The sequence below is a fragment of the Engystomops pustulosus genome, chromosome 5, assembly GCF_040894005.1.
Source record: "Engystomops pustulosus chromosome 5, aEngPut4.maternal, whole genome shotgun sequence".
NCBI classification, from domain to species: Eukaryota; Metazoa; Chordata; class Amphibia; order Anura; family Leptodactylidae; genus Engystomops; species Engystomops pustulosus.
Window position 1 is genome coordinate 204,206,579 of NC_092415.1, and position 23,788 is coordinate 204,230,366.

Consider the following 23,788-nt stretch of genomic DNA (forward strand, 5'->3'; position numbering starts at 1 on the left):
TGGCTGAGTTTTATGGGTTTCTTCATCTGCTCCGCTCCGCGTAGTGGGAGAGTACCTCTAGATCCATCAGACCCCGGTCCCCCCCCCCCCCCCCCAACTCGTGGACCCAAAAAAACTTTTTAGATTTATACATAGATTGATTAAGCAAAAATTGTGGACTCCCCAAATGTTTGTAAGAAATTTTCTTACTTCAAAAACTTGAATATTGCTTCTTATACCCCCTCTCCCCCCCGCCACCTTTTAGGACTCCAATTTATCTAATTTTTTGTATTGTTTTTGTTTTATACATAACAAAAGCCCTGACTTTCTTAATTCCTTTAATGTAATTGGGTGAGGGCTTGGTTTTTTTTTGTGTGTGGGGGGGGAATATTTAGCATTGCCAATTGTGCTATTGGTCATGTGACTTCTACGACAAAGTTGTGTTCTGGGCCAATACAATTTCAAAATCTAAATCGTTTTTCTTAAATGTAATTACTTTTAGGTAAGTTAAAGGAAATCTACCACCAGGAGGAAGGATTGTAAACCAAGCACACTTACATACTAGTGTGTGTCCCCTCTGGTAGGATCTGCTCTTCTTTTAGCTTCTTATGCCTTTGTTTTCACAATAAAATGTTTTAAAAGATATGCAAATGAGTCTGAGGGGCTCTGGGCTCAATTAACAGCTATGGAACCCAGAACCCCTGAAAGACACCAGAAGCTAAAAGAAGAGTAGATCCTGCCAGAGGGGGAACACACCAGCATGAAAGTGCGCTTGGTTTACCATCCTTCATCCTGTTGGTAGATTTACTTTAAGGGATAACATTCTGATTGTTGGGGGTCAAACTCCTGGGACCTCAGTCAATCATGATAACAGGAATTGGGATCGCCCTAATAAATGGAGCCTTGACACTCCAGTTACCATCAATGGGACTGCCATAGATAGCTGAGTAGAGGGCATGACCATCTTGATTGGGGGTTGCACCGTTAAGCCATCTTAGCCATTTAATATTCTCGCTCTGTCATAGATAGTACAGAGTACAGAGCTTGACTTTATAGGGCACACAGACAAGCTGTCACACTATTTAGGTGGAAAGGGACACCAAGACGTGTGATTGGGGGGGTACCAGACTTTCACTATTTATGAGAAGAATCTGACCATAGTCAGGAGATTTACGGTCGGATCCCGGGGCAACCAAAATTGTAAACACCAGAGCGGATAGATACAGGTTGGACTAGAATCTTGTCTTTGTGGGAATACCCCTCTAAGTCATCCATATACTGTCAATGGGACTGCCAAATATGAATAGAGGGCATGGGGTAATATCGGCACAAATGACCTGCTGCTCCACTCATTAGGAGCAAAGGGGCCCCCAATCTCATGATCAGGGGGGTTTAGACCCCACCATTAAGCCATCTTTTCACCACCAATGGGACTGCTATAGGTACAGGGCTTCTCTATAAAGGAGGAATGCAAAACCTGTCTCTCCATATGATGGAATATGTCTATAAATAAGTGGATCCAACGTTCAAGTTCAGGTTCGGCATTTGGGTTCGGCCGCGTGACCCCGACCTTTTGCCAGATTGGCAACCTTAATCCAACGGATAATGGATCGACCTTTAAACAATCTGGCAAATGAATGCCCCTGGCCAAGGGTTGACCATCCACTAGCTCAATTTATTAGGGGAGTATGACCCTTGCTCTTATGATTGGTTCCAAAGGTTAGACTCCCACCACTCTCTAGATTGGGGATAACTGAGAAGGTTGACTCCACCGCTTTCATCGTTTGTGCTTTGGGTTCCTTTGCCATCCTATGGAGACCACATTGTGATATCATTATGATGAGTTGTGCCAAATGACAAACCCATCTCTGCTCCCTGTGAAGACCAGATGTCCCCCCCCCGGTGGTACCGAGCAGCTGCCATATAAAAGCAGAGGCTGAGCGTTTCAATTAGAGCGCAGAGTAAGAGAAGTGACCGGGAGCAGGTGGTCAATATAAAAATATAACAGCATCTTCAGGGTCGACACATTCCTACAAGAAACATTTAATAACGCGGGGTGCCAGCTGCTCCGACGCCCGGCGATGCTTCAGCTTCAGAACCAGCCACGTTTCGTAAGGCGGAATTTGTTTTCTTTAGAAGATATCCCGTAGAGGCTTCCTGGCATCTCTTCTCCTGGAGGGACTTTTCTGCAGACCTTGCTAACACAAGATCATCTTACATCGCCAATATTGAAATACATCCTCCGCCGGCGACCGAGCGCTGGAAGCTCGCGGCTACGGAATATCACTGGAAATACATCTCAAGCAACACAGCAAAAATACTAAAAAAGTGATCGCAACCAAGTGATCCTATGGTACAAAACCTAAATATGACAAAAATTGGGGAAAATGTGCCGACCAGAAATGTGCCGACCAGAAATGTGCCGACCACTTTTATGCTTGGTGGTAATTGGTGGTAAGATGAGCACAATGGGGGTCATTTACTAAGGGCCCGATTTGCGTTTTCCCGACGTGTAACCCGAATATTTCCGATTTGCGCCGATTTTCCCTGTATTGCCCCAGGATTTTGGCGCACGCGATCGGATTGTGGCGCATCGGCGCTGGCATGCACGTGACGGAAATCGGGGGGCGTGGCCGAGCGAAAACCCGACGGATTCGGAAAAACCGCTGCATTTAAAACAATAAAAGTGTCGCTCGGGACGCGCTTAGCTTCATTTGGTCCGGCCCGGTGAACTCGAGCGCGTTCAGATGCTTTTCAGCGCAGCAGCGCCACCTGGTGGACGTCGGAGGAACTACCTTGATGAATCCCGGCCGGACCCGAATCCACCGCAGAGAACGCGCCGCTGGATCGCGAACGGACCGGGTAAGTAAATCTGCCCCAAGGTCTCTTACTACTGGAACACAGAGTGATCAGCTGTAATCTGTAAGGAAACTTTTCCCTACAGCACTTCCGCAGGAGGATTGAGGTATTACACATTTCTCAGTTCAAGGGGTTTTCCCACCAAGCAAGTTAGGCTCTATCCACAGGTTCCTACTTGCCGATCTGTGGTGGTTTCAGTGATGAGATCCCCACAGATCACGAGAACGAGGGGTCCGATGGAGTCCCAGGGACCTCCCTGAGAGTAATGGAGCTGATGGCCGTACCTGACCGTTCCGCTTCATTCATCTCTATAGAGCTGACGGAGATTGCCAAGCGCGGCGTACAACAATCTCCGTCATCTCTGTAGAGATGAATGGAGCAGAACAGTCATGTGTATCCGACTGCTCCACTCATCTCCGAGAGTGACAAGTAGGCACCTGGGACCCCATGCGATCATCACTGAGACCCCCACCATTCACCAAAATAGGCCCCATCCTGTGGATAGGGCATAACTTGCTTGGTGGAAAAAATCCATTTATAGGAAATCTATCCTCGAAATCCATCCTGATAAACCCAGGACACTTATTCATAGATCCAGGCACCGGGACTGTGGTCATCTTCTTCTAACATCATCTTTTATAATTATTCTAATGAGCATGAAGGGCTCCTGCGGGTGTCAGCAGAGCCCCTCCATGTTGAAGCTTCATAGGCTTTTACACTGTCTCCCCTTCCCACTGCACCCTCAGCAGTTCCTCCCTCTTTATTCTTGGTGTAATCTCAAACAGTGCAGGGAGAAGTCCTTCTGCACAGTGTAACAGCCTGTGTAGCTACAGCAGGGCGGAGTTCTGTCTAATTAACATACTTTGAAAAGTTGATATTAGAAGGAAGGAGACCATAGATTACAATTATAAGTGAAATATGAGTAATGTCCCGGGTTTATCAGGATGGATTTTGATGATAGATTTATTTATTCTCTGTCTTAATAAAATGTCTTACTCCTTCCCTGGCCCTCAAAGTGCTACTTTTTTAGAGAAACAGTAAAATCCCTTTAAATGATGGAGAAAGATGGAGTTGGTGGAGATACATCCTGTACTACAAAAACATTTTCCATAGAAGAAAAAAAATCGAAAAAATCACCGTAAAACGGTATTTATGTAAATGAGCCTCTTGAATAGAAAGATGTGTCTGGAAATCTCAGAGCACAGAGCACAGCAGTGTGAGATCTGATTACATATCTCTCCAGGGACAATACATAACACTGGCTGCAGAGAGCACAGAGCACAGCAGTGTGAGATCTGATTACACATCTCTCCAGGGACAATACATAACACTGGCTGCAGAGAGCACAGAGCACAGCAGTGTGAGGTCTGATTACACATCTCTCCAGGGACAATACATAACACTGGCTGCAGAGAGCACAGAGCACAGCAGTGTGAGGTCTGATTACACATCTCTCCAGGGATAATACATAACACTGGCTGCAGAGAGCACAGAGCACAGCAGTGTGAGGTCTGATTACACATCTCTCCAGGGACAATACATAACACTGGCTGCAGAGAGCACAGAGCACAGCAGTGTGAGGTCTGATTACACATCTCTCCAGGGATAATACATAACACTGGCTGCAGAGAGCACAGAGCACAGCAGTGTGAGGTCTGATTACACATCTCTCCAGGGATATTACATAACACTGGCTGCAGAGAGTACAGAGCACAGCAGTGTGAGGAATCATTACACATCTCTCCAGGGACAGTACATAACACTGGCTGCAGAGAGCACAGAGCGCAGCAGTGTGAGGTCTGACTACACATCTCTCCAGGGATAATACATAACACTGGCTGCAGAGAGCACAGAGCACAGCAGTGTGAGGTATGATTACACGTCTCTCCTGGGACAATACATAACACTGGCTGCAGAGAGTACAGAGCACAGCAGTGTGAGGTCTGATTACACATCTCTCCAGGGATATTACATAACACTGGCTGCAGAGAGTACAGAGCACAGCAGTGTGAGGAATCATTACACATCTCTCCAGGGACAGTACATAACACTGGCTGCAGAGAGCACAGAGCGCAGCAGTGTGAGGTCTGACTACACATCTCTCCAGGGATAATACATAACACTGGCTGCAGAGAGCACAGAGCACAGCAGTGTGAGGTATGATTACACGTCTCTCCTGGGACAATACATAACACTGGCTGCAGAGAGCACAGAGCACAGCAGTGTGAGGTCTGATTACACATCTCTCCAGGGACAATACATAACACTGGCCGCACAGAGCACAGCAGTGTGAGGTCTGATTACACATCTCTCCAGGGACAATACATAACACTGACTGCAGAGAACACAGAGCACAGCAGTGTGAGGTCTGATTACACATCTCTCCAGGGACAATACATAACACTGGCTGCAGAGAGCACAGAGCACAGCAGTGTGAGGTATGATTACACATCTCTCCAGGGATAATACATAACACTGGCTGCAGAGAGCACAGAGCACAGCAGTGGGAAGACACATTCACAGCGCACTTGGAGAATCTACAATCTGGGAATATAAATCCATATATCACAGTCCTGCTGCTAATTATAACATACACAAAGGTCTGATCACACATCTCTCCAGGGACAATACATAACACTGTGTAGTCTATCGGGCTTATTTACTAAGGGTCCGCGGGCACACTTTCGTCAGATTTTCCGTCATTTTCGGGGATTGTGCCGCTGGGACAGGTATTTAGCAGGGGATTGTGTCACAGGAGATCGGATTGTGGCACGGCTGCACTGCTTTCATGAGACAGAAATCGGTGGGCGGCCGTCGGACGGTCCTACTGATTTGGACTGAGCGCGGGATTTAACTTTCAAATTGTGTTGCAAGATTACATACATACACTTACATGCATCGAGAAGAAGAAGGTGAACTCCAGTGGACCTGAGCGGGGAAGCAACACATTCAGGATTTCGGGCGAACGATCTTGGTGTATCGCGGCACAGCGCATTATACACGGACAATGCATTTTCTGTTAACTCCTCCGGACGGGTAAGTAAATGAGCCCCCGTATGTTCACACTTGCATAATATTCATTTTTCTATTACAATTGACCTATAGGTGGAGCTCAGGGGCTTTTAACCTGATTGCAATGAGCTCCCCCTAGTGGTGGCTGGAGGCAGATAAAATGTATCATTCTTTTCCTTATGTAACTTATCAGCAAAGTGAAATAATATTACACGGTGCAGATTCTCTACCCCCAACAACGCTCCATAGTGGGACTACTTTTCCTTTTCGGTTTTGGTGATGTCATCGTTGCGATCCCCCGGCCGCCTTCACATGTGCAAGACCGAAAATACAAAACCAAAATATCTGACATCCTGTCCTTTGCCTCCTTTCCAATCCGCGCTGCCAGAACCTCTCACTGTGGTAAGATTTATGATGGAGGTCAACATGTCTCCATCACCAGAGGACTCCTTCCTCGAAAACCGTAACATCTATCCGCGGCTTCATAGGGTAGAACATTTGGCTGCAGGATTTGGGATCCGAGTGGGGATCCGGGGGGCTCATCCATCAATCCTGCTCAGGCACAGTAGCCCGGACAAGTCATGTGTCATCCCAGATCACATCTGTAAGGAATTAACTACCTGCGGGGACCCTGCAGTGGGATGTATGAGGAGGGGGGGGGGCATAGGGGGCAACAACAAGAGGACAGAAGAATAAAAATTACTAAATATTTACAATAAATCTTGTAAACATAAGATCCGGGATCACTGAGGGTTTTCTCGTCCTTACAGAACGTTTCTATATTGTAACAGTTTGTGACCGTAAAAGGTCTAGAATGTCGAAGACCCTTCCCTGGAGCAGGAGGGATAATTCAGGAGAGAAAGGAAAAAAACATAGGAAAAAATCAAGAAGATATTGGCAAAAAAAAACCACCGTAAAAAAACTAAATTTTTTTGAAAAAAAAATGTTGGATTGAGGTGAGGAGACATGGTATTGGACAGTCACCCCTAGTAATGATAGGAGGACACACTGCCCCCTGCTGGTGTGATGATGTGGGGGTCATGGTATTGGACAGTCACCCCTAGTAATGATAGGAGGACACACTGCCCCCTGCTGGTGTGATGATGTGTGGGGCCATGGTATAGGACAGTCACCCCTAGTAATGATAGGAGGACACACTGCCCCCTGCTGGTGTGATGATGTGTGGGGCCATGGTATTGGACAGTCACCCCTAGTAATGATAGGAGGACACACTGCCCCCTGCTGGTGTGATGATGTGGGGCCATGGCATAGGACAGTCACCCCTAGTAATGATAGGAGGACACACTGCCCCCTGCTGGTGTGATGATGTGTGGGGCCATGGTATAGGACAGTCACCCCTAGTAATGATAGGAGGACACACTGCCCCCTGCTGGTGTGATGATGTGTGGGGCCATGGTATAGGACTGTCACCCCTAGTAATGATAGGAGGACACACTGCCCCCTGCTGGTGTGATGATGTGTGGGGCCATGGTATAGGACTGTCACCCCTAGTAATGATAGGAGGACACACTGCCCCCTGCTGGTGTGATGATGTGGGGGCCATGGTATAGGACAGTACCCCTTGTAATGATAGAAAGTGACACTGCCCCCTGCTGGGGTGATGATGTGTGGGGCCATGGTATAGGACAGTGACCCCTAGTAGTGATAGGAGGACACACTGCCCCCTGCTGGTGTGATGATGTGGGGACCATGGTATAGGACAGTGACTCCTAGTAATGATAGGAGGACACACTGCCCCCTGCTGGTGTGATGATGTGGGGGGCCATGGTATAGGACAGTCACCCCTAGCAGTGATGGGAGGACACACTGCCCCCTGCTGGGGTGATGATTTGGGGGCCATGGTATAGGGCAGTGACCCCTAGTAGTGATATGAGGACACACTGCCCCCTGCTGGTGTGATGATGTGGGGGGCCATGGTATAGGACAGTCACCCCTAGTAGTGATGGGAGGACACACTGCCCCCTGCTGGGGTGATGATTTGGGGGCCATGGTATAGGGCAGTGACCCCTAGTAGTGATAGGAGGACACACTGCCCCCTGCTGGTGTGATGATGTGTGGGGCCATGGTATAGGACAGTCACCCATAGTAGTGATATGAGGACACACTGCCCCCTGCTGGTGTGATGATGTGGGGGGCCATGGTATAGGACAGTCACCCCTAGGAGTGATAGGAGGACACACTGCCCCCTGCTGCTGTGATGATGTGGGGGCCATGGTATAGGACAGTCACCCCTAGTAGTGATAGGAGGACACACTGCCCCCTGCTGGTGTGATGATGTGGGGGTCATGGTATAGGACAATCACCCCTAGCAGTGATAGGAGGACACTCTGCCCTCTGCTGGTGTGATGATGTGGGGGCCATGGTATAGGACTCTCACCCCTAGGAGTGATAGGAGATCACACTGCAACCTGCTGGTGTAATGATGTGGGGGCCATGGTATAGGACAGTCAGCCCTAGTAGTGATAGGAGGACACACTGCACCCTGCTGGGGTGATGATGTGGGAGCCATGGTATAGGACAGTCATCCCTAGTAGTGATAGGAGGACACACTGCCCCCTGCTGGTGTAATGATGTGGGGGCCATGGTATAGGACAGTCAGCCCTAGTAGTGATAGGAGGACACACTGCACCCTGCTGGGGTGATGATGTGGGAGCCATGGTATAGGACAGTCATCCCTAGTAGTGATAGGAGGACACATTGCCCCCTGCTGGTGTGATGATGTGTGGGGCCATGGTATAGGACAGTGACCCCTAGTAATGATAGGAGGACACACTGCCCCCTGCTGGTGTGATGATGTGGGGGGCCATGGTATAGGACAGTCACCCCTAGTAGTGATGGGAGGACACACTGCCCCCTGCTGGGGTGATGATTTGGGGGCCATGGTATAGGGCAGTGACCCCTAGTAGTGATAGGAGGACACACTGCCCCCTGCTGGCGTGATGATGTGGGGGGCCATGGTATAGGACAGTCACCCATAGTAGTGATATGAGGACACACTGCCCCCTGCTGGTGTGATGATGTGGGGGGCCATGGTATAGGACAGTCACCCCTAGTAGTGATAGGAGGACACACTGCCCCCTGCTGGCGTGATGATGTGGGGGGCCATGGTATAGGACAGTAACCCCTAGTAATGATAGGAGGACACACTGCCCCCTGCTAGTGTGATGATGTGGGGGGCCATGGTATAGGACAGTCACCCCTAGTAGTGATGGGAGTACACACTGCCCCCTGCTGGGGTGATGATGTGGGGGCCATGGTATAGGACAGTCAGTCACCCCTAGTAATGATAGGAGGACACACTGCCCCCTGCTGGTGTGATGATGTGGGGACATGGTATAGGACAGTGACCCCTAGTAATGATAGGAGGACACAATGCCCCTTGCTGGTGTGATGATGTGGGGGGCCATGGTATAGGACAGTGACCGCTAGTAATGATAGGAGGACACACTGCCCCCTGCTGGGGTGATGATGTGTGGGGTCCATGGCATAGGACAGTCACCCCTAGTAGTGAAGGGAGGACACAATGCCCCCTGCTGGTGTGATGATGTGGGGGCCATGGTATAGGACAGTGACAGCTAGTAATGATGGGAGGACACACTGCCCCCTGCTGGTGTGATAATGTGTGGGGAGCCATGGTATAGGGCAGTGGTGGCGAACCTATGGCACGGGTGCCAGAGGTGGCACTCAGAGCCCTCTATATGGGCACCCTTGCCAGGGCAGGGTTCGCCAGACAGGATTCATGGCCTCTTGCAGTCCCAGGCAGCCCTGGACCCTAAAAGGAAGATACAATGATAAGCTAAACTTCTTCTCCTTCTTTCTTCTGTATTGGTGTCCTCAGGTGCCTATACAATTTAAACCTGTGACAGAGCAGGGAGAAATAAGTTATTGCTTAAATTGTCGCATTGGCACTTTGCGAAAAATGCGTGGGTTTTGGTTGTAGTATGGGCACTCGGTGTCTAAAAGGTTTGCCATCAATGGTATAGGACAATCACCCCTAGCAGTGATAGGAGGACACACTGCCCCCTGCTGGTGTGATGATGTGTGGGGCCATGGTATAGGAAAGTCACCCCTAGCAGTGATAGGAGGACACTGCCCCCTGCTGGTGTGATGATGTGGGGGCCATGGTATAGGACAGTCACCCCTAGCAGTGATAGGAGGACACACTGCCCCCTGCTGGTGTGATGATGTGTGGGGAGCCATGGTATAGGACAGTCACCCCTAGCCGTGATAGGAGGACACTGCCCCTTGCTGGTGTGATGATGTGGGGGCCATGGTATAGGACAGTCACCCCTAGTAGTGATAGGAGGACATAATGCCCCCTGCTGGTGTGATGATATTGGGGCCATGGTATAGGACAGTGACCGCTAGTAATGATGGGAGGACACACTGCCCCATGCTAGTGTGATGATGTGGGGAGCCATGGTATAGGACAGTCACCCCTAGCAGTGATAGGAGGACACACTGCCCCCTGCTGGTGTGATGATGTGTGGGGTCATGGTATAGGACAGTCACCCCTAGCAGTGATAGGAGGACACACTGCCCCCTGCTGGTGTGATGATGTGTGGGGAGCCATGGTATAGGACAGTCACCCCTAGCCGTGATAGGAGGACACTGCCCCTTGCTGGTGTGATGATGTGGGGGCCATGGTATAGGACAGTCACCCCTAGTAGTGATAGGAGGACATAATGCCCCCTGCTGGTGTGATGATGTGGGGTCCATGGTATAGGACAGTCACCCCTAGCAGTGATAGGAGGACACACTGCCCCCTGCTAGTGTGATGATGTGGGAGTCATAGTATAGGGCAGTCACCCCTAGTAGTGATAGGAGGACATACTGCCCCCAGCTGGTGTGATGATGTGGGGGCCATGGTATAGGACAGTCACCTCTAGCAGTGATAGGAGGACACTGCCTTCTGCTGGTGTCATGATGTGGGGGGCCATGGTATAGGACAGTCACCCCTAGTAGTGATAGGAGGACACACTGCCCCCTGCTGGTGTAATGATGTGGGGGCCATGGTATAGGACAGTCACCCCTAGTAATGATAGGAGGACACACTGCCCCCTGCTGGTGTAATGATGTGGGGGCCATGGTATAGGACAGTCACCCATAGTAGTGATAGGAGGACACACTGCCCCCTGCTGGTGTTATGATGTGGGGGCCATGGTATAGGACAGTCACCTCTAGCAGTGATAGGAGGACACTGCCTTCTGCTGGTGTCATGATGTGGGGGGCCATGGTATAGGACAGTCACCTCTAGCAGTGATAGGAGGACACTGCCTTCTGCTGGTGTCATGATGTGGGGGGCCATGGTATAGGACAGTCACCCCTAGTAGTGATAGGAGGACACACTGCCCCCTGCTGGTGTGATGATGTGGGAGCCATGGTATAGGGCAGTCACCTCTATCATTAAATAATTTAATATTCCATTCAGGATTTGGGGACACTTGGGTAAAAACCTCTAAATAAACGTCTATATTGTCTATCACTCAGCTTTCCTGGATGCAGATAGATGGCTGCAGACCCCCGGTACCAGATGTTACCACAATGGAGATCATTTCTTCGCCATCTCTCGGCATCGGCTCCAGGTTTCGGCAGCTCATCCATTTACGTCTCTGCCCGGGATGAGAAATCTCCTTTTCCTGTATGTGTTTCCCACTGGTTCTCGAGGGGAATTCTTCCTCTTTTTTTGGGAGGGTGTCAGGGGATTGCAAACATCCGCAGACTGACAGAATCTTGGTCATCTGCCTCCAGCTGCAGACAAATCTTCCGGATTCTGGTTGTACAACTCGAGAACAAGATTTCACTGAATAAAACATTTGTAAAAGAAACAAACGCAGACGTGAAGGCGCAGAGCCACCGCGGAGTCACATACACCCCCAAATCCGGGGATATTCATCATCAACAGGACCTCCACGGATAATAGGGATTTACCCCATGATTATAGGGTTTAACCCCTTGAGGATACAGACGTTTTTCATTTTTGTGCTTCCTTTTTTCATTCCCCCAAAAATAACTTTTTTATTTTCCTGTGCGCAAAACTGAGCGAGGGCTTGTTTTCTGCGTGACAGATTGCACTTTCTAGTGACGGTATTAAAGGAAACCTACCACCACAGAACGACCTATTAAGGTAGATCCGGTGGTAGGTGCATCTAACGCATGTAAGGATATTCCTTTTTAGGGCTAATCCTTTAGTCCCCACAATCTTTTAGAAAGTTTAATGGCCTCGATATGCAAATTTTCTAAAGAGGTTACTGGGGCGTGGAGTAGGTGGAGCTGAGGCTACACGGCGCGGATACTCCACACCCCAGTAGCCACTTTGATCCTCCTACCAGATATCTTTGGCGCGCAGCTACAAGGAGCTTCACGCATTCGTCCATGAAGCCGGAGTTCTGCGCATGCGCAGTAGCTCTGCCTTTGGAGCCGAGATTGCGCAGCCCCTGGCCTGTGTTCTGCGCATGCGCAGAACTCTAGCTTCGCGGACGAGTGTGCGAAGCTCCTTGTAGCTGCGCGCTGAAGATATCTGGTAGGAGGATCAAAGTGGCTACTGGGGCGTGGAGAAGCCGTGCTGTGTAACCTCAGCTCCACCTACTCCACGCCCCAGTAGCCACTTTAGAAAATTTGCATATCGGGGCCATTAAACTTTCTGAAAGATTGTGGGGACTAAAGGATTAGCCCTAAAAAGGGCAATCCTTACATTCGTTAGATGCACCTACCACCGGGTATTCCTTAATAAGTAGATCCATGGTGGTAGGTTTCCTTTAAATATTCCGATGCAGTGTAGTGGGAAGCGGGAAAAAAATTGGCAAAAAACACATTTGCGCCATTTTCTTTTGGGAGCTGTTATTAGGCTTTCATTAAGCCTTCCACTTCTCCGTTACTCTTTGGGTGAGTACAATCACGAAGATACCAAATGTATACAGGTTTTAATAGGTTTTAGTAGATTATAAAAAATTGTAATCTTTTGTACAAAAAAAAAAAAAATTCTTCATTTTGCCGTATCCTAAGGCCAATAAATTTTTCAGGCGTCGGTGTATGGAGCGGTATAAGGAGTCTTTTTTGCAGGACATGATGACGTTTACGTTGATACCGTTTTGTCCTTTTGATCTGTCGCAAAATAATGGCGTTTTGGACATTTCCATTTACGGGAATAACCGTTTTTATACATCAATGGGTCGGACATTTTGGGATGTGGCCATACCTGACAAGTTTATGATTTTTATTGTTTTCAGTTCTAGGACAAGGGGGGGAGGTGTTTTGAACTTTTAGTTTTTAAAAAAAAAAAACTTTTTTAAATGTATTTTTTGACTATTTTTTAGACTCCCTAAGATACTTTAACCCTAGGTTGTCTGAATCATCCTAAAATGTACTGCTATACTACAGTATATCAGTACAGGCAGTCCCCGGGTTACATACAAGATAGGGTCTGTAGGTCTGTTCTTAAGTTGAATTTGTATGTAAGTCGGAACTGTATATTTTATAATTGTAATCCCAGCCAGAATTTTTTTGGTCTTTGTGACAATTGGATTATAAAAATGTTGGGTTGTCATAAGAACCAGGATTAACACTAAAGCTTCATTCCAGACACCTGTGATAACTGTTACAGCTGATTATTGTAGCCTAGGACTAAAGTTCAATAAATAACCAATATCCAGAGGTCCGTTTGTAACTAAGGGTTGTATGTAAGTCGGGTGTTCTTAAGTAGGGGGCCGCCTGTATATGGAATTTTTGCATAAGATCTGTTACAATGTGCAACTTCAGAAATGACAAGTCCTGGGATCTTATAAAGACCCAAGGCTGTCATGGTAAGAGATCGTTGCCTGATGACATCAAGGGGAGCAATGTTCACAGCCAAGATGGTGGCGCCCATGCTTGAAGTTTTTTCAATTAACACAGTGGGGCATAATTACTAAGGATCCATCGGACGCATTTCCTTCGGGTTTCCCAACTTTTTACCGTATTGACCTGAATTACCCTGTTTTTTTTGGCGCACGCGATCCGATTGTGGCGGATCGGCGCCGGCTTTCATGCGATACAAATCGGGGGTCGTGGCCATCGGACAACCTGACTGATTCGGACTGAGCGCGGGATTTAACATTCAAATTGTGTCGCAAGATCAGCACTCACATGCACCAGGAAAAAGAAGGTGAACTCCGGGGACCTGAGCGGGGAAGCGACACATGCAGGATATCAGGAGCAGGATCTTAGTGACTCCCCGCACAGCACATTATACACGGACAATGCACTTACATGCACCAGGAAGAAGAAGGTGAACTCCAGGGACCCGAGCGGGGAAGCGACACATGCAGGATATCGGGCGCCGCTGTAAGTGAAACGCGGCAGATCCGAATCCCTGTCGGACATTCCGGATCGGCGGCGTCAACGGGACGGGTAAGTAAATATGCCCCATTAAGTAGACAGATCCAAGTGACAACCAGAATTGTACTGGTCCACTAGAGTTCTAAAGGGCCCTCAAGATGATGATGGACCCAGAACCCCCGAGCAGAAGACAAGCCAATGGGAAGGCTACCAGGGCTACCAGGGATTGATAGATAAACCCCAGACAGTTGTGGATTATAACATAGGTGGTTTGGGTGGCCAAGGATTCTAGGGGACCCCTGACCACCTGAACCAATCACCATGTTTGATACCGCCCTATAGAGATATTAAAGAGAAGGACCTCCAGCAATGAAATCCTCATACTTTCATCAAGGGTCCTTCCAGGAGCTTTGAAGGTCCTCCAAAGGTCCTTAAACTGCAAAAGGGACAGAGTGGACCAACATCCTTTCCAAAGTATCTTGATTCTAGTACTGTATGAAGGGAGTAAATGGCATTAAAAAAAATTGCCTTTTATACGGCCCAGGGCCATCCGAATCCACTCCTGGTCCCAGAATCATTATATCTGGAGAGCCCAAAAACAAACCCAAAACTGGTGACTGGTGATGGACACATTTTTGGAGTTCTGTTACAAGCGTCTGGTAGATTTTTTTTCGATCACAAGTTTCAAAAATCACTAATTGCTACAAAAACATTTAAAAAAGCCAAAGAGAAAAGCAGCTCCAGTCTGTTTCCTCCAATTTCCGAGTATTTGTAATCTCCATTTTACACCCACTTATTGCCCCAGAAGACGTGAACTCCACTTCACATCAGAACAATTTACTCTCCGGAAGAGGGATTACTCCGGCGAGAGACATGGGAAGACGACGCGAGGCGCTCTGCTTTCCACTTCCCTCTGCCAAAATGTAACGGAGAGTCGACCTCTCATGTCCTGACTCACTTCTCCGCGCCGCGTCTGTCATCTCCCAGTATTAAACACTTCCATGAAAAATGACAAAATAAAACCGGAAAAATGTTCTCACTTCTTCTCTCCTAAATAACACAGTGTAGTAAATAATTGGGATGAATCCCCTATTACCCGGCCGCTACCCGGTGCTATCACTATACACAGGGAGGAGGTTGCCGGATAACCCCCGATATCTAAGGAAGCTCAAAGACAGAGGTAAGTAAGTTACTTACCTCTACTGGAACCAACATCATGGTCAAACCCCATGGTCTGACCTTTGTTTGGACCTCTTTGACTATTCTTCTGCATTATGATTTTGTACCTCACTGTCATCTTGGTTTACCCACTGCCATCACTATACACAGGAAAGAGATTGCTGGATAACCCCCGAGATGCCCTGGTAATCTCAGCTGCCGTTTCTAAGAAAGCTCAAAGACAGAGATAAGTAAGTTACTTACCTCTACTGGAACCAACATCATGGTCATGGGGTTTAACCTTCACTACAGAACAGCTAGGTAGAAATGAGCCGACCAAAACTTTCTGCTCCGGTTGGGGATGGGGTGTGCCCAATGCGACCTGGACTTATCACCGGATTGGCTTCTGAACAGCCGATCCAGCAAATCCCTTGCAACTAGCCATAGCTTTTATAGGCAAGGGTGTTAATTTGCCGGATTGCTATCCGTGTTGTGCAGAGCGCACCTGAAAACCCGAACCTGAACAGAAGTTTGGGTCCACTCATCTCTACTGTTGGGGCCCCCATATCTGTCCTGAACACATGGAAGCCTGACAGGTATAATGCTCTGCATCACAGGAGTATCATAGTGTATTATACAGGAGATTAAATGATCACAAATTAAAAGTCTAAAAAAAAGAATTATGTGAACTCTTGCAGGATCTAGGTCATCCGTCTGGGTTCTCATGGTGGTAGTATCACACCCCAGTATAGGCTCTGAAGAGGGCTGATTAATTGACTGTTCCAGCAGCTGTGAATAGTTTTTAATATCTGCATACTCTACTGTGTTTGCAGATATTCTGACATTTGCTTGGTTCTCTTTGACTATTCTTCTACATTATGATTTTGTACCTCACTGTCATCTTGGATTTGATTCGATTTTCCTGATATCGTTTGTCTATGCTCTGCGCACATACCCAGTGTAGGAACCACTGCCCAGTTGTCACATGTAGTTAGTGTAGGGCTGGAAAGTAGGCAAGTACAGATGCTGTGGGAAGCGCAGGGCTTGCACTTCTTCCCTGTCTTGACAACATATCTTTAATTGCCTCTATGTGTCGTTCTTTAGCAAACCAGCCTTGGGGAATTTCAAAGATGGGATTCTCATATTTAAAACAGAAGAACATACAATACATCACTCTAAATATACAGTAAGATCATTTTCCTCACAAGTCCCATATAATGTCCATAGGGCAATATGAGGGTGCCTAGGGTTATCCAAAGAGGAGGAGCTACAAATATAAGCATATTGGATCATAAAATATCAGGGGGGCAATAAAGTTACAATAAGTTATACATTACTTCTATGAACCAAGAACAAGGACAGAACTGGACTCAACACTCCTGGATCCTGGACAAGGTGCAAAAATACTGCAATATTCCCAGTAAACAATAATCCCGGAAATTTACTTAGAGTGGCCTGAAGTGTAATAGGAAGAAGAGACAATGGCGCGGAGAGACTCAATAAACAAGACAGAAGAGGTCGTCGCACTTCACAAGGATCAAGAGCGACAAATCCTTCCCAATAACTATGCAGAAAGCTAAGATTAAAGGCTTTTTCCATGAATCCTTGAAAAAATTCCCTGAAGCCGGAGCCGGTGTATCCTGTGAATCCTGTGGCTTTCACTTCCAGCATCTTGTCACTGATCAAGTTGGTCCTATGATCCCAAAATTGATGATCACGCTAGATTCGGGATCCAGAGTGGGGTATGTAGACATTTTTTGGTTTGTTTACACCTGCCCCGAGGGGTCTTCCATGATTCCTGGAAAACGCTCTGCATGTTCTACTCTAAGGCCAGAATCACACACGCAGTTTCTGATGTAGATTGTTTAGAAAAGCACAATGGGGCAGGGCCTATATATCAGACACAGGGCTCGTTACAATTGATTCCAGTAGAGGGCAGTAGGGAGTCAATTGTAGCTGGGGCTATAGGCACTACCTTTTCCTCACCCTTTTTGGATGTGGTGGATATGGGCAATAAACACAACTTGCACAAAACTTTTTGCACAGAGTAAAAAAATATGTCTCCCAATAGTTTTAGCTCCGTCCACGTGACTACCATCAGTCACAGATTTAAAGGGATTTTTCAGGATTTTTTAAGAGTTGTCAGTTTAGCTGCAGTAACTTCTGTGCTACTCTACTCTATGGTGCTGTCTGCACCAAGCTCCATAAACGGGGGGAGATGCATGAAGCCCAGGGTTTTTCCCATTAGTATTTATCACCCAAAGCCCAGGTCTGTGCCGAACAAAACAAGTTTGGGTCCATGGATCCTGACTTCAGCCAGAAGTGTAGGTTTGGTGTTCAGTCTCACCTGGAAAAGTTGGTGGATGAGCTGTTAAGCTTTTCACACCCTCCACTTCACTTCACACCCACGATGGTTTGCTGCCGGCAAAGCCACCATTTTCCCTGATGACGGCTCCATCACAATGGCCACAGTTAGAATTCGCTGAATCCGAAACCTGTCTGGGTCCACTAATCACTACTGGGGAAGAATAAATTATGCCCCTGCGCCTCTACATGCCAAAAGGGACCTGGCAATCTTGTCATTTTTGCACTGGTTTGATACATCTGTCAGTGGCTGGTGGCCCAACCATTCCGCCCCTTCACTAAACCTCCCTTTCTGCAAGCGGTGATCATAACAGAATAGGCCAAAACAAAGTCCTCCAAACTGCGTTTTTTGGGAATCAGATGTAAAAAACGTTGAAAACAGACACACAACTATCTCTCTGCTAACTCCCTCCTTGACCCCCTACAATCTGGTTTCCGCTCTATGTTCTCCGCTGAAACTGCTCTTACTAAAGTCTCCAATGATCTCCTCACTGCTAAATCTAAAGGTGACTATTCTCTCCTCATTCTCCTGGATCTATCGGCAACGTCTGATACTGTGCACCACCAGCTCCTCCTCAGGGGCTTCGCTCCGTTGGCCTAAAGGACCCTGCACTCTCTTGGTTTTCTTCCTATCTCTCTGACCGCACTTTCAGTGTCTCCTTCTCTAGATCTTTTTCTTCTCATCTTCCTCTCAGTGTCGGGGTTCCTCAGGGCTCAGTCCTAGGTCCTCTTCTCTTCTCCCTCTATACTGCCCCCATTGGACAAACCATCAGCAGATTTGGTTTCCAGTATCATCTCTATGCTGACGTAACATCACCCCTGCCTTACTCCAGAACACTAGTGACTGTCTCTCTGCTGTCTCTAACATCATGTCCTGTCTTTTCTTGAAATTTAATCTTTCTAAGACTGAACTTCTTGTCTTTCCACCATCTACTAACCGACCCAACCCTGACCTCTCCATCTCGGTCTGTGGGATCACTATAGCACCGGGGCACAGGCCGCTGTCTTGGGCTTGTGCTGGACTCTGACCTCTCCTTTGCACCGCATATTCAATCTCTTGATGGCTGTTGCGCATGGATCTCAGAAACATCTCCAGAATCCAAGAATTTATGCAAAATATGCTAAAATGCTAATTGTTGCTCTGATTCACTCTCGCCTAGACGACTGTAACTCCCTACTAATCGGTCTTCCACTCACAAACTCTCTCCACTACAATCTATTCTTAATGCAGCAGCCAGGCTCGTCTCTCAGACCAAATGCTACACAGATGCCTCCAGTCTGTGCCAGTCACTGCACTGGTTGACCTTCTCCTTTCGAATACAGTTTAAAATAATCACCCTCATCCACAAAGCTCTGCATAGTGCAGCACCTCCCTATTTCTCCTCTCTTATCTCAGTCTACCGCCCAACACGTGTTTTTTGATCTTAGATTAATCTCTACCTTAATTCAAACCTCTCACTCACATCTCCAGGACTTCACCCGAGCTGCACCAATTCTCTGGAATGCCCTTCCCAGGACTATCAGTCTAATAATACCCAACCTCCAAACTTTCTAACGTGTTCTTAAAACCCATCTCTTTGGGCAGATCTATCACACTCGCTAACATTTCAGCAAATTAAAGCCTCTTGCAACTAACCATGGATTTTGCAGGGCGCACTTGAACCCCGAACCTGAACGTAAGTGATCGCTAATTGTTTGTACTCTGTAATGTTGTATTTTATTTGTAAATGTCCCCTATGAGTTGTAAAGCTACGGAATATGATGCCGCTATAGAAATACTGATTATTATTACAACCCAGAGTGGATTTTGGAGATTTCTTTATGCTTTTATATTTTCTTTTGGGTTTCTTCCTTAGTTATGTGCAGAGTGATGTGGCGAGTTACAGTGATGTCTGTCATCTGGGCGTTACACAGAATATCCCAGCAGCTGATATTTAAAGGGATATTACCCTGTGCCGCTGGAGAGGAGCGGGGAATGACCCCCCAGTGACACTGAGGACGTGGTGCCGGCTCCTAGCAGGGGTCAGCTGTGCCTGGAGGGCAGGGAGGAGTCCGATGTCACCAGGTACTATAACAGCGACATGTGGCCGATCCATTAGCCCGGATGGAAACATTGGGGCCGTAATGACAAGGTTCAGGAGGAAACCGGAGACGCGCAGTGTACGGCTCAGGCTGCACTTAGTCCAGCGTCATGGAATGGGATCCACAGGAATATATCCAGGTCATAATTAGGGATTTGTGTTTATATGGAGGGGAACATTCCTGGAACAATTGGGATTTAGGGGCATGGTATATACACTGTGTATGAGGCCAGAGGGGATTAACCCATACATGCCACACTAATATTCCCTTGCACTGACATAGCAGAGCCGAGTATGTTAAGTATTTGTATTATGAATATATCATCATTATAACATCTCAGTGTTAAAGAAAATATATATATATATATTTATGTTAATTTAACTATTTGAATGAATTGTCATACGACTTATCAGAGAATTGTGTGTAATATAGGGGGCGATTTATTATATATTTAAAGATCCTTTCCCTCTGGAGGACCTGACCTGTATTAAATGGAAATTCCCATTGAGTTAAGAGTTTGTATGTCCTCTCCGTGTTTGCGCGGGTTTCCTCCGGGTTCTCCGGTTTCCTCCCACACTCCAAAACATACTGGTAGGATGATTAGATTGTGAGCCCCATTTGGTACAGGGACTGATTTGGCAAACTCTGTGCAGCGCTGTGTTAACTGTGTGCTCTATATAATTAAAGGAATTATTATAATTATTATTGAGTTGAATTGAGACTGTGTAATACTAAAATATCCCTGCGGGGGAGCTGCAGACAAGTTGAGCACTTCATTAGTTGAGTGCAAAGATCACAGATAACCATCCGGTGTCCAACTATGAGCTTATGGTGAAGGGATTCTTCTAATTCTTTATGGAAAGAGCTGGGGTTCCCTCACCCACCTCCACATCCCCCATGGAAATACATTGTAATTCTAATCTGGTCCATGTGTAATAAAAGCTCATATTACAGAACTACAGGACTTGTTCCATCTGGACACGGAATCAAATTGTTTGTGCAAAATTGGTGCAAGTTTTATCATTTATTTTATCTGTTGTCGGAGAGATCATAAAGACCAGACACTTTTCATAGTCGGAGGCTCCTGTATCCCATTGCAACAAAATAACCAATAACGTCTCTCTATTTCACCCGTTGGGCTCAGGATATTAGGTAAAATGATATACAGCCCCTGTTTTGGAGGACTGTCCCCCAGAGGGTACAGCATACACATACACATAGCGCTGTTACTTACCGTGTGCCATCCGGTGAAACCAATAGTATCCAAAGTCCACACCCAGTAACGTCAACCACCAGGTCCAAGATGAATCCCAGGGCAGCTCGGCTATCCTGTAGTGGTTCCAAACGTAGATGTATGTGGTCACCTCCACACCTCTGAAGGCCACGCTGTGTGATAAAGAAACATGAGCTTGTCATGAGTTAGTTTGGCGCACTCTCTTGGCGCTACTACTGGTCGGAAAGTCGGGATTACTGTTATTTTTGGGGCATTATAGGGCACAGTTACCATAGGGAACACTGTTGGCGCCTCTACTGGTCAACGAAACGTGGTTGGTCCATTTATTTTGTCAACTTGTGGATACTAACTGTTGGGTGCCCATATCTAGGGAGGCACTTGTGGGGGAAACTTAGGGGAATACTTGTAGATATTCTTCATTTTGGAGGAATTATATTGGACCTCTCCTTTGGCAAAGTTGCTATAAGGGACTCTGTTGATACTTTTGGGGAAACTTTGATTGACAAATTTATTTTGGGCCAACATGTGGATATTAACTTCTCTGCTTCCTCATTCCCCTCTTCCTCAGGAATTAGAGCCACTGGCTGTGTGAGAGACATTGAAGAGATATCAACTTGGCCATTTCCCCTCCTTCAGGAATTCTCTTCAGTAAGTCACACAGAGCGAGCGCCTGAGGGAGGGGGGAATGAGGTAGCAAAGATGACTCGGCTGAAGAGGAAGCAGGTCTCTTGACAATCAGAATAATGGATGTCCGGATGAGCTGGAAATACATGAATAGTCATAGATGGTCAACTTTATGAACTGACTGTGGAACTTTACAGGTATGGGGAGGAACAATATAGGGATAGTTGAACTTCTGTATAATAGTAGTGTTCAAAGATATGTTTACAGGTTCCTTTAAACTCGGGGGTCACATGGACAGTTAAGGTGCCTCTGTTAGAACTTTTACCTTTGGGTGGCACATAAATTAGTGGGAACTTATTTAAGGGGCATGCCTCTAGGAACTATCTTAGCAGTTATTTTGTGGGCACTGTTAATGGTTCTTAATTAATGGTTAAGTGGAACTGTAATTGTTGGGGAAATATCTGGTCATTGGGGTATCAAATCCTGTTTGTGGACAGATACGGTACTGGGGAATATTTGGTATTTTCGGGGCCCTATCTGGGAGGGGTCCTTATACATAGCTACAATCCAAATGGCAGAGTAATATGTGTAGTGCCCCCTGCTCTGCCATAGCCTTATACTGAGGACATTGATGTGGGGCCCCTGATATTTAGGGCCACTAGCCGTGGGTTTAGTGTCTTTATGGATAAATTATTGAATTGGATAAAAACATAAATCTTCCACTGATATCATTACACACAGAATTTCCATATTTCAAAAACATGTAACATATTTTGGACTTTTGAGCTACAGAAATATTCCGCTCATTACTATAATATAAAGCAAAAGCAAGAAAGAACATTCCGAGTACAAAGAGCGCTAACCGGATGGCAATCTGCGGCACAGAAGAGAAGGGGATTTGGGGAATGTGGTTCCAATTGTTTGGCTCGGGATAATGGGGCACTGCCACTCCCAGCACAAAGGGAACACAAATCCCCCATTTCCTGCACAGGTGCCCGGCCCTAAACAAGACCTGGATTTACTGCCTTGTCAGGGGGGCCACGCGCCAACACAAATCCACCTGAACCTGGCGCCGACACCTGATGTCTGCTGGGAGAGCGGAGCCGGGTGTATCAGGGGCTGGAGGTAGAATCATTTCTATGATACATAATGGATACAGAGAACATCAAATGTTACAACAGGAGGAAGCGACCGGAAAATCATACGGGCACATCCATCTTTGATGCGGTTTTGTTTTGTTTTTTATTCAGAGCTATTCAGTTCCTCTGTTTTATTAGACTTTTTGTTGGAATTTGCTAAATCTTTTTTTGCGCTTTTATGTCAAAGGCGATTTTTGTGGCGTAACCCTCTACAAGCTGGGGGCTACAATTGGTGGAGGGCAGACGTATTTTTTCTGTAATCTTTGTGATCTTTGGAGTAATTCCTTAAAAAAAAAATGCACAACGATATCTGGATGCAGGCAACAAATATGGCGCAAATCAAGATTTACAGTGCGCGTCTAAGTTTGAAGTTTACAAAAGTCGTAAAAAAAACGAAACACTAATGTCCAAAGTATTCCCTCAAAAAACGAAAAAAAACGAGATGGATGTGCCCCATAGACGTATCAGGGGCAATTATAAGGCAATAGAAGTCTATGGGTACGAAAAAACTGATGACATTTCCGTTTTTTTCCACTGCTGAGGCTGGGAAAGCACTGTTCCACACTTGCGTTGCAGATCACATCAGGGTGCAATGCGTGAAAAACTGACATTTTTGGCTGCGTTTTTGGTCCTTTTTCCCTTGGAGTCATTAGCGTTTTCGCGTTTTTCACGCACGTGTTGTTCACGTTTTTCTTGCGTTTGCGGTGCCTTTTTCATGCACGTTTTTACATCACATAATTCTTAAATTGGTGCTTCCTGACTTTTTTACAAATCACTTAGCAACCCATCCATTTAAAACGCATTGCACTCGCAGTGCCCTTGCAATGCTCGCGAGTGCAATGCGTTTTTGATGCGTCTCCATAGACTTGAATGGGTCGTGAAAAACGCGGGTGAAACGCAAAAGTTTCAGCTTGAGGGGCAGGGTCAACATGGAGCGCCAGCGCTTAAAAAATTTACCCCCAAAGTATCCAAAACCACAATATGGGGGGAGATTTATCAG

At 46.9% G+C, this 23,788-nt stretch overlaps 1 protein-coding gene across 2 annotated transcripts in view; it reads right to left on the reverse strand.

The window, feature by feature from the left end:
• Positions 1 to 23,788, reverse strand: part of AGMO (alkylglycerol monooxygenase) — a 121,264-nt gene that overhangs the window by 86,910 nt on the left and 10,566 nt on the right. For both annotated transcript variants that reach the window (XM_072154886.1, XM_072154885.1), the window contains one exon: positions 21,026 to 21,177. In XM_072154886.1, coding sequence (XP_072010987.1) covers positions 21,026 to 21,177 — 152 coding nt within the window. The remainder of the gene's footprint in view (positions 1 to 21,025; positions 21,178 to 23,788) is intronic.